At 29.9% G+C, this 12,999-nt stretch overlaps 1 protein-coding gene across 3 annotated transcripts; it reads left to right on the top strand.

The window, feature by feature from the left end:
• The first annotated feature begins 2,303 nt into the window (after positions 1-2,303).
• Positions 2,304-8,343, top strand: LOC133809376 (probable E3 ubiquitin ligase SUD1). 3 transcript variants are annotated; one of them, XM_062245946.1, is made up of 9 exons: positions 2,304-2,651; positions 3,080-3,670; positions 4,266-5,069; positions 5,142-5,350; positions 5,460-5,795; positions 6,360-6,511; positions 6,595-6,758; positions 6,846-6,992; positions 7,636-8,343. In XM_062245946.1, exons 1-9 carry the CDS (start codon positions 2,409-2,411, stop codon positions 8,053-8,055), a joined length of 3,066 nt encoding a protein of 1,021 aa, XP_062101930.1. In that variant the 5' UTR covers positions 2,304-2,408; the 3' UTR covers positions 8,056-8,343. The 3 variants fall into 3 exon arrangements, with proteins under 3 accessions (XP_062101930.1, XP_062101931.1, XP_062101932.1); XM_062245947.1 differs by having other exon boundaries at positions 5,463-5,795; XM_062245948.1 differs by having other exon boundaries at positions 4,266-4,829.
• Positions 8,344-12,999: the final 4,656 nt, after the last annotated feature.

A 12,999-nucleotide genomic window follows, 5' to 3' on the forward strand; every position in this document is an offset into this window, starting at 1 on the left:
CACAAAAAACATATCAAATAATTGGAAAATAATATACTAACAACCTATAAAAAACTTAAAAAATCAATATAGCTTTAAAAAAAAAACTAATTAAACAAAACTAACATCCATATACAACTATATTAAAGTCATACAGTCATAAATAAATAAATAAATTATAAAAAGGACAATTTAGGTAATCAACAATGTAAAATGGTCATTTATTTACAATTTTAAAAATGAGGACATTAGATTCTTAATTGCCACAAAAAAAAAATTATTGAGAAAAAGTTAGGAAACTATTATGTAATTAAATTTTTGTTGAAGAATCATCATAATATATATCTCAAAAGTAATAAAATAAAATTATAAAAAATTTCAATTTGTTGAAATATCTATATATATATATATCTCTTCTATATAATAAGTGCGTAGATAATGAATTTTTTTTGTTTGAATGGTTTTTTATTTTTTTAATGTTAACTTTAACGGAATATTCTTATGTTTAACAGAATATTTTTATATTTAACGGTTGTTTGTAAACACTTAAATTTAAATAAAATAAAATAAATAATTAAAAAAATTAAAATATGATATTTTTAAGATATTTTTAAGATATTTTACAATGATAATTACTTTAAAATATAATAAATAATTGAACAAATTAAAATATGATATTTTTGAGATATTTTAAAATGATAATTATTTAAAAATAATAAAATCATATGTTTTATAACTTAAATGAAATTTAATTAAAGTTAAACTCACTTATTAGAATAATATCTGTTATACCCAAAAATTGGAGAATGCATCCTAGGAGGCTAAGGAGAATGCATCTAGGAGAGTGCCTCCTAGGAGAGCTAAGGGGAGTGGTCCTAGGAGACTCCAAGGAGGATGTGGTCCTAGGAGACCCCAAGGGTGTGTAGGAGGTAAGTCTCCCAAGGTTTTCTAAGTGTTGGCTCGAACGTGTCCAAGGTAAATAGCTAAGGAGGAGGAGGAGTCTCATGCAAGAGAATGTAGACTTAGACTTTCATAAGGAAAGTCTATACAATGTTCGATCGGACATGTTTGGGAGATGCTAAAGAAGGTTGCCTCAATGTTGTCCAAGGTGAGGTTGCCTCAATATTGTCCAAGGTGAGGTTCCCTCAATGTTGTCCAAGGTGAGGTTCCCAAGGAGGTTGCCTCGGACCACCTTGGTCCGAGGAGAAGCCAAGGAGATTGGTTCAAGGAGGAACATGGCATGCTAGAGGAGAGTGCATGTTAGAGGAGAGAAGTGCATCTCCTACCACCATGCACGTTCAACTTACCACCATGCATATCCTACCACCATGCATGTTCAACCAGCACTTGCATGGGTAGTGAGTAGGAGGTGGACCAACTAGCTAGAGGAGACTAAGTCAGACACAACTTCAACAACATGCGCGGGAATCTCTCATTCTTCCCACAAATGGGGAGTTTGTTACATTTTGAATTTTGAATGTTTATTTGTAATATAAATGTAATAAATATAATAAAATATCCATATTATAAGGGGATATCAGTTGAGGATCCCATCTTTATAAATAGAGAGCTTATGAGATGAGAGGGGGGTTCCTTCTGCTTATTATTTCTAGAGAGAGAAAATTGGGACTGTCTATTCTAGAGAGAGAAAGTGCTGAAATTAGAGAGAATTCTTGTATTTTCACAATTTGTACTGAAGAAACTCAGTTGGCTTAGTCCATCTGATCTTGAGTACAGGTTTATAAATCACATCTCTAAGTGGATTAGGCTATTACCGACAATCGGGGCTGAACCACTATAAAAATCTCCTGTGTTCTTTACTTTTCTTGTTGATACCGTCTGTTGTCGTTTTTATTTCTCTTGAAGGCTTGTCGTTATTTGACGTTCTCACGTCGTTGGCTAAAAACGCGGTCAACAATATCATATTAAACATATAATATAGTTTAATGTAAATTAGCAACAAATTTTTTTTTTTTAAACTAGCAAAAAACTTAAATTTAAAATTCACTTATAATATTTAATATTACATTAAATATATAATATATAATTTCTTATTGTTATTTTTAAATTCAAAAATAAAATCAAATATAAACTTAAATAAAAATAAATAAATTATTAAATTAAAATAAAATATTTATTTCAAAATTTATATAATATTAATATAAATTTAATAAAAATAATTAATAAATTCTATAAAAAAAAAACCAAACAATATCAGTGTATATATATATATATAAAATTGAATAAGTGAGGTGTAAGAGATGACGTGGCGTTTTAGTATGGTCCGCTTTATGATTACAGTAAAAGACGCATCGTAGAGAATCAGTTCCCCTTGTCAATTCTGGTGACAGCGCCCCCTTTCAATCTTTGATTCCTTGAGTCCAAAAATTCTCAAATCCTGGCTATTGAAAATCCTCTCGCCGGCGGCCATGGCAGATGCGGCGGCACTACCGGATATGGTAGCCGAAGGCGTATCGCGGTCAACCACTTCTCGTGAGCTGCCGGCCAATATCGATGGCGTGGTGGACGAGGACGAGTGTAGAATATGCCGAAGCCCTGGTGAGCCTGGTAACCCTCTTCGTTACCCCTGCGCTTGCCGTGGTACTATTAAGTACGTACACCAAGATTGCCTGCTACAGTGGCTCAATCGCCGCAAGATTTCTCATTGCGAGGTATGACTTCCTTTTCCTAAACATTTTAGTCGGAACTTATTTTCATTTCAGTTATTACAGTAGTGTAATTGGGGTTTATTCTTTGTCTTGTAAGGTATAATAAGTTCTAAATTGGCAATTTTCATTTTTCATGGCTAATGGAAGGAATCATAATGGATTGTTTGGAAATGAACGAGAATGGATAAAGAAATCAAGTTATTTATGCTTAATTACTAATTACGTTAGGTATTTACCATAAGTTATGTCCTAATTTTGTAATGAACCTCATGAATGGATGATAAAGAAACATTATTTTTGCTTTCTTAACCTACAAGGTCAATTATGAGCTATATAGTTCAGTAGCAGTCTTATTAAGGAATCAATATATGTAGTTTTACTTGCCTGACAGGAAACTTATGTCATTCTATGTGCAATGGTGGAAATTTCAGGTTTGTAAGCATGAATATTCTTATGCTCCTGTCTATGCCAGTGATGCTCCAGCAAGGCTTCCTCCCCAGGAGTTTGTAATTGGGCTTGCAGCAAAACTTTTTCATCTGTTACGAATCTTTCGGCACTTTGTGTATTTGCTCGTCATTTGGCTCCTTGCAATTCCATTTGTCACACATTGGATCTGGGAATTCGCTTTCTTCAAGGGTTTTAGTGAATTTAAAATTCTTTTTACAAGTCATCTTACTGTTGCTGCAATCTTTGCTGATTGCATGCATGGATTTCTTCTTTCACTTGGAATGGCATATATATTTCTTGGGATTGCTTTTATTAGGATTAGTTTTCTGCAAGAACCGATAGGAGCTCCTGGTTTGGCTAATAGGATATTAGCTGGAAATGAGATTGCCGAAAATGCTGGTAGAAGGCAAGGGGTCCCAGATGTTCTCCAGTTAATTAAGAGAATTGTAGCATTTCTTTTTAACTGGTGGAAAATGTTGATTTCTCGAATTGTGATTTACCTGGGCATTGTCGAAATTGTTCCCCCAAATGAGTTTGGGAACATGCAGTTCCCATTTGATGAGAATGCATTTGCTGTAAGCATTTTCTCTTCCTTGCTACTACCATTTAATGTTTATTCATTTAAATTTTCGTCTTTTATCATATCCTATTTGTTCTTATTTTTCTTTCTCCTTATGAATGAACTGGCAGTTCTCATAATTTTTTTGATGTTCTCCATATATCTCTTTTTCTGCACTAGATTTATCTTTCTAATGTCATTGTGTGAAATTAAATATGCCCTTTGGAAAAATAAGTAATAATTTGGCTAAGATTTGTAATGGATCAGTGGAGCATGATCTAAGTTGTAAGTTCGTCTCGTGAAAGAGATGCATGGTTCTAATGTAATCATCATCTTGTATGTTTTCATCTTTCAGTTTTGGTCTCTTTCAGTACTATTAGTAAGGTGGTCAAAGTTATCTATATGTCAAACTTGTATCAATTAATATATTTCACGCCATGCCCTATACTATTTTAAGGAACAAATGTAATTGAATGAAATAATTTCTGTCTTACTACTAGAATATTGCTGATCCGCGTCCATCCCTTTGGTTATTCATTTAGATCATATGGTGGCTAACCTTTATTTTTATTTATTGATTATTATTATTATTATTATTTTTTCTTCTGTAGGTTGTTGCTAGCAATATGGTCTTCGTTGTTGTTCTAGTTCTTTTACCCTTTTGTTTAGGGCGGACAGCTACTTTTTTGCAATATTGGTTTTTCACTCATGATACAGCAGAAACAGTGTCATCAGTTGTGTCAATGATAGAGATAGCTCTTCTGTCAGTAAGTAATACAACAAAGGATGCACTAAATGCTATCACATATTTTATATTATACCATCGTGGAGTTAGCATGCCAAGCCAGGTTTTAAAAGGAGACTCGAAGATTCTTAATACAGAGATAATAAAGATGAATAAAGCCTCCATTAGTGTCAATGGCCTAGTTTCAGCTGGCCTCCTTAATGAACAACTGGATGGAACACTATCTCTGTCTGATGATGCTACTCTTTTCATTGGATACATGGTTATACTATCATTTATTTTGCTCTACCTTGGGACTGTTTCTATGATGCGGTATGCTAGAGGCGAGCCTTTGACCCTGCAGAGGTTATCTGGAATTGCTTCAAAGATAAATGCTCTATGGTGCCTTATTAGAAGATTCTTTACACTATTTAGGCAGGTTATGACGATGGTTAGTAGAAATTTTCTGGCTATTGTAAAGGTTTCTGTTATATTGGGAGTGAATTTTGGTATTTTCCCTGTGATTTGTGGGTGGTGGTTAGATGTTTGTACTTTAAGGATTTTTGGACAGACAATCACTGGAAGGATTGCTTTCTTAGTAAACAATCCTATTCTGTTGTCATTGGCTTATTGGACAGTTGGAATTTCCTACCTCATATATGTTTTCGTTCATGTGAACCTTATGAAAGAGGTATGATTTCTGCTGTGTATTTACTTTGCCTTAGTGACTTGGCTGACATAATTGCCTATTTATCTGTGATAGGTGTTCCGAGATGGAGTTTTCTTCTTTTTTCCAGACATTGCTGATCCAGAAAACTACTTTGGTAGAATGATTGAATGCCCTGTGTTCAAGCATGCTCGTGGGTTTCTGTTGCTTGTCGGTGTTCATGGTAGTTTGATTGTGATGCTGGTGTTTTTACCTATCAAGCTAGTCATTTTATATGCACCCTCTGTTTTCCCCCTTAATCTTTTGTAAGTGACTTTGTTTCTTATCCTGTTGCATACTCCTCTTGCTTTGTTCTTTATCCTGTTGCATATTCCTCTTGCTCTATATTTATTAGTGATCTGCACTTGAATGCAGTAGTTCAGAAGCAAAATCTGTTGCTGCTTTTTCTCTGCGAAGGTGTCTTTTTCATTTTGGCGTCCCATGTACCATACGCTTTTACTATCCATCAGCAACATTTAAAGTCCTTATACAAAAGTGGCTAACTGTCACATGCTCACTACTCAGCTTAAGTGATTTTTTACATCCTAGACACGAGAATAATGATGGGAATGTTGAACCCTTGAGACAGCAAAGAGCACATAACGTATCAACGGTTGCCCTAATTGAAGGTCCAAATGCTGGATTGCGTACTTCAGGATCTGATGCTACTGATGATGCCAAGGGTGAAGAAGGCCAGGAAGCTGATTACCGGTAACTATTAATCTCAACTTCGAGGTGTCTCTGATACAGTTCTACATTGAGTTTTAATTTTTACATATTTGTGATGGTGTGTCCTAATTCTGATAAATAGGGGCAACACATCTCTCATCTTTCTTGCTGCTGCTGCTGCTGATTTGTTTTCATTATTGTGAAACTTCTCAGATTTCATCGTGCAAATCATTCTCAATTAATATTATTTTAATATGTTATGCCATAGATTGCACAGCTTACAGAATTTCTATTTAATTCATTTTCTTTCTGACTATATATCATTATAAAATGATTTTCCTTTTTTCTTGAGGCACTTAATGTAAGGGTCTGTCTGACTGACTACTTCCACGTTCTAAATTATTTTGGTGGCTTAATTTAAATCTGCTAGGTCTTATAAATAAGAGGTTCAAGACATTATTAGGTTTTAACACATACTAAGTTTGACACAATGCGGTTTAGTCATACGTCCTTTTCTATACTCCAGGTTTCATTAATGTGTACACGCCATTGTTATGTACTATAATCATGAAAATCTGGTTTTGTTTAATTTTTTTGCTGCTACAGATTTGTGCTGCGCGTTATAATATTGTTGGTGCTGGCATGGATGACAGCACTTGTCTTTAATTCCTTAATGATGGCTATACCGGTTTTACTTGGCCGAACATTCTTTCAAGCTGCTTCTCACCTCCTTTTATCTCATGGATTTAAGTATGATGGTAATATTGCTATCCTGTGATGTCTACCTTGTCTGACGCTTTTTTAAAAAGGAATATAAATGCATATATGGTTTATTCTGTAGATTTTTGTTCTTTTATTATTGGAAGCTGCATGATGCGGGCTGTTATAATCTGTGGCAAGTATGCTGTAGAGCATGTCCAAACAAGAGGTGTGGGGGCACTTTTGAGCCAAATGGGGCATTCCTGTATGAATGCCTTCAAATTCTGTGCTGTTGTGTCATCTGTGGTAGGCGATCTTATTTTTCCTTCCCACTATTTTTTGCTTCAAGTTTTTTAACCTTGTTTTCATTCTGTTTCTGATTTATTTTCTCAGATGTTTGTCATTCCTGTTGTGATTGGTCTTCTGCTAGACCTTGTGGTGGTTGTTCCCATTCGATTACCTTTGGATGAAGGCACAGTTTCCACTTTATTTCAGTGTTGGGTACTAGGATGGCTCTTCCTAATAACTTTATTTGGGCTGGTGAGTATTAAATCCTCCTATTACACAGCCACTAAGGTATACTTTCTTTTTAGCGGTTACATAATTAGATTGTGATGCATTAGTTTCAGGAATAAGGATATGTTTAGGTGATTCCAAGCAGTTAGGATTAAAACCCTGTTAAAAAATTTCAAATTTATGCTGTATAAAATGTAATTTATTCTACAACATGCAAATGACTAAAAGGAGTAAAGCTGAATCTTTAACTTGATTTGCTTAGTCCAGCCTCTGCCCTTCAGAAGTGTGCTGCAAACTTAACTGGTCTTCAATGTAAAAAAAATAGTATTGATTCTTTCCTTTTGCTGTATATCTTCTGCATGGAAGTTCTGTTAGATATAGGCATAAGTGAAAAATAGTGTTCTTTCAAACCTTTTTATGGAAATTCATTTGACCTCTATGAAGCCAAGGCTTTTTAGTAGCAATACTTTTTTTTTTCTCCATTATGTTGCGGAAAAGGTTCCACAGTAGTATGAATCCAAAACGCAGTGAGCTTACATTAGTCATGTTCCACATAGTAGTTTTATGGGAAGGCTATGAATTACAAGTAATCAAGTATTTTAACAAAAGGACATTCATTAACGAGCAAACTCTTTTTTGTTGAACCCAATGTTTTATGTTGTCTCAGGTAATGGTCGATAACGTGCATTCTGTTGACGAAAGGTGGTTGGTGAAGCTTCAACGGACAGTTAGCGATGGTCTTGCACATCAGCCTGCCCTCTGGTTGTTAAAAGAGATTTTGGTTCCTACTACGACGAGGATTCTCATTGCACTTTGTACGCCATGCATGCTTGTTAGATTGGCATTTAGTGTACTTGGATATCCCTTTCCAGTAAAGTCAGCCATTCACCGTTTTTTCTGGCCAGGATGCTTTGCCTTCAGTATACTGTGGTTTAGTTCCAAGATTATATATGCATTTATAATTTACTTGCACAACAGGATAAGAGATGACCGCTACTGTGTGGGCCGGAGATTACAAGATTATGGAGAAAGTACTCAAAGGAAGCTAGTTGAGGAGGAGAATGCATTAGCATTGCAAAATCAATGATCAGAATCCTACCTAGTTGCCGAGTAAGTAGCTATTTTTGTACATATAGATATTTAGAGAGAGAGGGGAGGGGGGGTTCATGCTCATATCTTCTGTACAGAGAGAAAAGAAAAATCTATCTTGATGATAGGAACACAAATAGGTACACTATATATATAAACTAACATTGGGAAGTAGTTAGAACGGTGAGAGACAATCTTCTATTGGTAAAAGCTTCAATTGTACAATTATGAAATTTATTTTGAGATTATATAAATGAGTAATTGGTGAAAATAGATAATTTTCTAATATCATTTTGCAAAATGATATTCTTTAGAGAATTCTTTGTAAAGTAGTTTTCCAAAGAAAATGTGGGAGTGTTGCGGAGTGTTATGCATTGCTTCATTAGTGGTCCAAGTTAAAATTATAAACATTTCCCATTTTTTAAAAACACCTTTTTTCTTCCTCAGAGTTCCAATATCTGATTTTAGAGTATAAATAAAGGGAAATGGAATGAAGTACTTCTCTCAATAAAAAATACATCACAAATTCATGGCAAGGTTGTGACTAACACCCCCAGAAAAGAATAGGTTAAGTGAGATGCCTAATGTAAAGCAAAGATAGTTACAAAAAGAATATCTTCAGAATTATTGCACGTATTGGTATATAGCAGCAATTTTTATATGTAAATAGTAGTTTAGTTTAACATTCATTTTCTTTCTAGAAACATGATAATGTTAACTTTTTTATATACTTATAGGACCAGAGGCCTAGCTCCTAAGGTCCCTACACCCCTGGCTCTCTTTTAATAATAATAATATTTATTACATATAGTAGAGTAGAGGTTAGGCATGGCCTTAAATGAGCAAGAAGAAAATAGAGATTGAACTAGTCACTAGACCTAGCCTTTGGCCACCCTATGTTAGAGTACTCCTCAACCTCAAGCAAGCTCCCTAGCATTTTGGGCCGACCACCTAAAACTGAGGTTACACTACAACATCTCATACACATTTGTACGAACAAAAAACTATTGCAAACTGTCACAAAAAAGAAGAAATATGCTCTCTCTCTCTCTCTCTCTCTCAATTTTGCAAGAATAAATGAGCTATGAAACATATTATATTATGAGCTATCAAATTGGAAGGTACTATTTTTTTTTTACATGGGGTGTAAATGAAGGGGAAAAAAAGAAATAAAGGAAAAGAATTTGCAACCCTAAAAGTCATAATATTATGTAACCTGACGTAGCCAAATCAATCAATTCTAAGGAAAACCAAAGGAGAAAGAAACCAGTTTAATATATGTTATATATATATTTAAAAACTAGCTATGCGCTTTTCCTAAATATGGAATAGTAGGTTATGTCTTATACTTTTATGGGTACTCACCGCAATTAGTTGCATGATGAGACGTAGACCCTTTTGTGTGATAGCAAATATCTATTGGAAATACAAGCCAGAAGACATTTTTTTTCTTCCTTTATTTGGAAAATTCGTAACCTGATCTCTTTCTGACTATAGAAAGAATATTTTCATATTATATATATAATATACATATATAAAAAAGAATTGAAACACGCTTTGACGATGGAGAGCACCATGAAAAAAGTTTTGGGATTTCTTATTTGTATGAGTGGATTTATTCTTAGTATTAATTATATTGACCCATTATGGTAGTGTTTGTGTTATTCTTGAGGTTGTTTCTAATTTTGGTATAACAAATAAGGAAAGAAAAAAAAGAGTGAGAAACTTCAATTAATATTGACTTGAAGTTGTGCATGAATTTCCGGTGATTTATAGTGTTCATTCAAGAGTAATTAATAATATAAGAGGCTAAAAATGAAGATATATATATACACTGTTTTAGTATTAGTTGTAATTCTATTTTTTGTTATGACAGTGAATAATATAGCTACAGAAGATATTTCATAAATTTTCAAAAACTTAAAAATAAGATAAATATTTAAAAAATTAAAATAATTTAAGATGTCAAAATCAAGATTCAAACAATTTGCTTCAGGCGTATTTATTTCGATATATTTAGGTACATGCAATGTTTAATTTTTTATTTTCATATTTTAAATTATTCAAAATTTCTTAAAAATTTGTGAGAAATCATTTGTAACTACAACATACATGTAAAAAAAATATAAAAAAAAATTAGAATTATAACTTATCTAGTGTGATAATTGTAGTGATTAAAAACAATCACTATCTCCATAATTATTACATATAAATAAGTCGCAAAGAGAATCAAATTAAATTAGGTTCAATTGATTGTTTGTACGTACATTCATAAAATTTACTATGCCTCTTTAATTACTAGACAGTCAATATATAACTTACTTTTACATATATATAAATAAATTATTTTAGTTTTTTTTTACACAGAGAACCATATGGGAAGCATCATAAAAATTACAGAATCGATTAATATTACTAAAAATGAAATTTTTATCGACGGGTTTTATATAGTGACAAAATTATTTACTAAATAAATAATTAAAAGAAAAAGTGCATTAGAAAGACATGATCGTGGTAATATATACTTGAATGACTTGTATGAATTTGTAATATATATTCATGTGTATAATAATGTTGAAAATGATTTTCTTTCTTTACTCTCTTAGAGTATTTTTCTCTATTTTAATTAGGGTGCTGAAAAGTTGTATGTGCCCTCAATATGTCTTTTAATTGATGGAAATATCTAGGAAGCCTACAATTTAAATATATCTTTATATATTACATACGTGAGTTTAATGAAAATTGTTTATTTTCGTTAGATTTAATATTTTTTATTATTTTTTAATACTATTAGTTTTAAAATTATTTAAATAAAGTAAATAAATTTTAAAAATAATAAAAAATAGTAGTCTTCTAAATAAGGTAAATAAATTAAAAAATAATATAATAAATGACTCATAATAATTTCTCATTACATATATTAAAATTTCATATCAATGTATTTAAATTATTCTATCAATTATTTTTTCAAAACTATAACTGGAATTTTTTTATCTGCTTAAATTTATTATTTTATTTATTTTATTAATTATTTATTTTATCATTTAATGTATTTTGTTTCTTCGAACATATATGTAATAGTAAAATAAGATATAAATACACATATTTTCTTATTTTGTCTTTTAGTATTTTTAATGAGAGATATTTATTTTCTAGTTATTAATTAAATAATATATATTTATATGTAACTTTTTGTTAGCTACAATTATTTTTTAAATTAAATAATTAAAATTTGATCAAATAAACTTTTTAAATTTATAGTTTTAATTTATAATTTTTTTAATATTTTATTATATTTAAATTCATATATATTTTTTCTAAAAAAAATTAGAAAAAAAATATTTAATTTAAAAACTAGAATACCCCATATATTTTTTTAAAATTATATATAAAAATGTGTATCTGGTTTAATAATTTAATTTTTTGAAAACTACAAACAATGTTTTAGTTTAATTTTTTTAATATGTTTATATTATTCTTTTATAATATATAACATTATTTATTTATTTAAAATTTATATGACAATTTAAAAAATATAATAAAAATAAATTAATATATTTTCTAAATAAACCTAAACGTTAATTTTACCTGGTTGTCAAACAAGTATATCTTAATTGGTGTAACAATTAAAAATAAAATATCTCATTAATGTAATTATTTTTTTTCTCAGTTAGTCATCGATTAAGACACTTTTTTGATAGTTAATTTAAATTCGTTAACAATTTATTTATTTCCCAAAATGTACTTTGATGTACACATTTTTACGTTTTAGTACCTTCACATTTGATTTTATTATATAGTACCCTGACCTGAGTCACAATAAATGTAAAAAATACTCTCTGTTTATGTATATATATATATGCTAGATAAAAATAACGTGCAATATGCACGTTTGTTTAGTTTTATTTATAGAATTTATTAATTATTTTTATTAATTTTATACTAATGTCATATAAATTTCAAATAAATTTTTTATTTTAATTAAATTATTTATTTATTTTTGTTTAAGTTTATATTTGTTCTAGTTTTTAAATTTGGTAGTGACAACAAGAGATTATATATTATATGTTTAATATAATATTAAATATTATACGTTGATTTTAAATTTAAGTTTGTTGCTATTATTTTTAAAAAAAAATAATTTATTGTTAATTCATAGTAAATTATATTATATGTTTAATATAATATTATTCTAACAAGTGAGTTTAAGTTTAATTAAATTTTATTTAAGTTATAAAACGTATAATTTTATTATTTTTAAATAATTATCATTGTAAAATATCTCAAAAATATTATATTTTAATTTATTTAATTATTTATTATTTTAAAATAATTATCATTGTAAAATATCTAAAAAATATCTAATTTTAATTTGTTTAATTATTTATTATTTTTAAATAATGATCTAAAATATCTCAAAAATATCATATTTTAATTTTTTATTTTATTTTATTTAAGTTTAAGTGTTTACAAACTACCGTTAAATATAAGAATATTCCGTTAAAGTTAACATTAAAAAAATAAAAAACCGTTAAAACCAAGAATTTCCGTTATCTACACACTTATTATATAGAAGAGATGTATATATATACTTTTATCAAAACTTATACCCAAATAATCTAATATTAATTCATTATTAAATTTATATATTTAAAAAAAAAGAAATTTACATTAAATACCATTTTTTACTCCTTTATTACTTTTGTACTGTTGGACGGCTTTATTTTCTTTTATACGGTTTATACTTTATTTTTATCCAACATTTTAATATTTATCTATTTAATACATAATTTAGGGTTTGGTATATTATTGGAATCCAATTTTATGTTTTTAAATACTTAAAATTAGTGAGACCTGTTATAATTAGTGATTGGTAGTTTATTTTTTAAAATTAAATTCAAATTTGTATCCAAAATTTGTTAAGGAAAATTGAAAATGAGAA

Source organism: Humulus lupulus, chromosome 1, assembly GCF_963169125.1.
Source record: "Humulus lupulus chromosome 1, drHumLupu1.1, whole genome shotgun sequence".
Classification (NCBI taxonomy): Eukaryota; Viridiplantae; Streptophyta; class Magnoliopsida; order Rosales; family Cannabaceae; genus Humulus; species Humulus lupulus.

Coding starts and splice junctions, on each gene's coding strand:
- LOC133809376 (XM_062245946.1), top strand. CDS start 2,409: ATGGCAGATGCGGCGGCACTACCGGATATGGTAGCCGAAGGCGTATCG. Junction 2,652..3,079: donor GCAAGATTTCTCATTGCGAG/GTATGACTTCCT, acceptor TGGAAATTTCAG/GTTTGTAAGCATGAATATTC. Junction 5,796..6,359: donor GGCCAGGAAGCTGATTACCG/GTAACTATTAAT, acceptor TTGCTGCTACAG/ATTTGTGCTGCGCGTTATAA.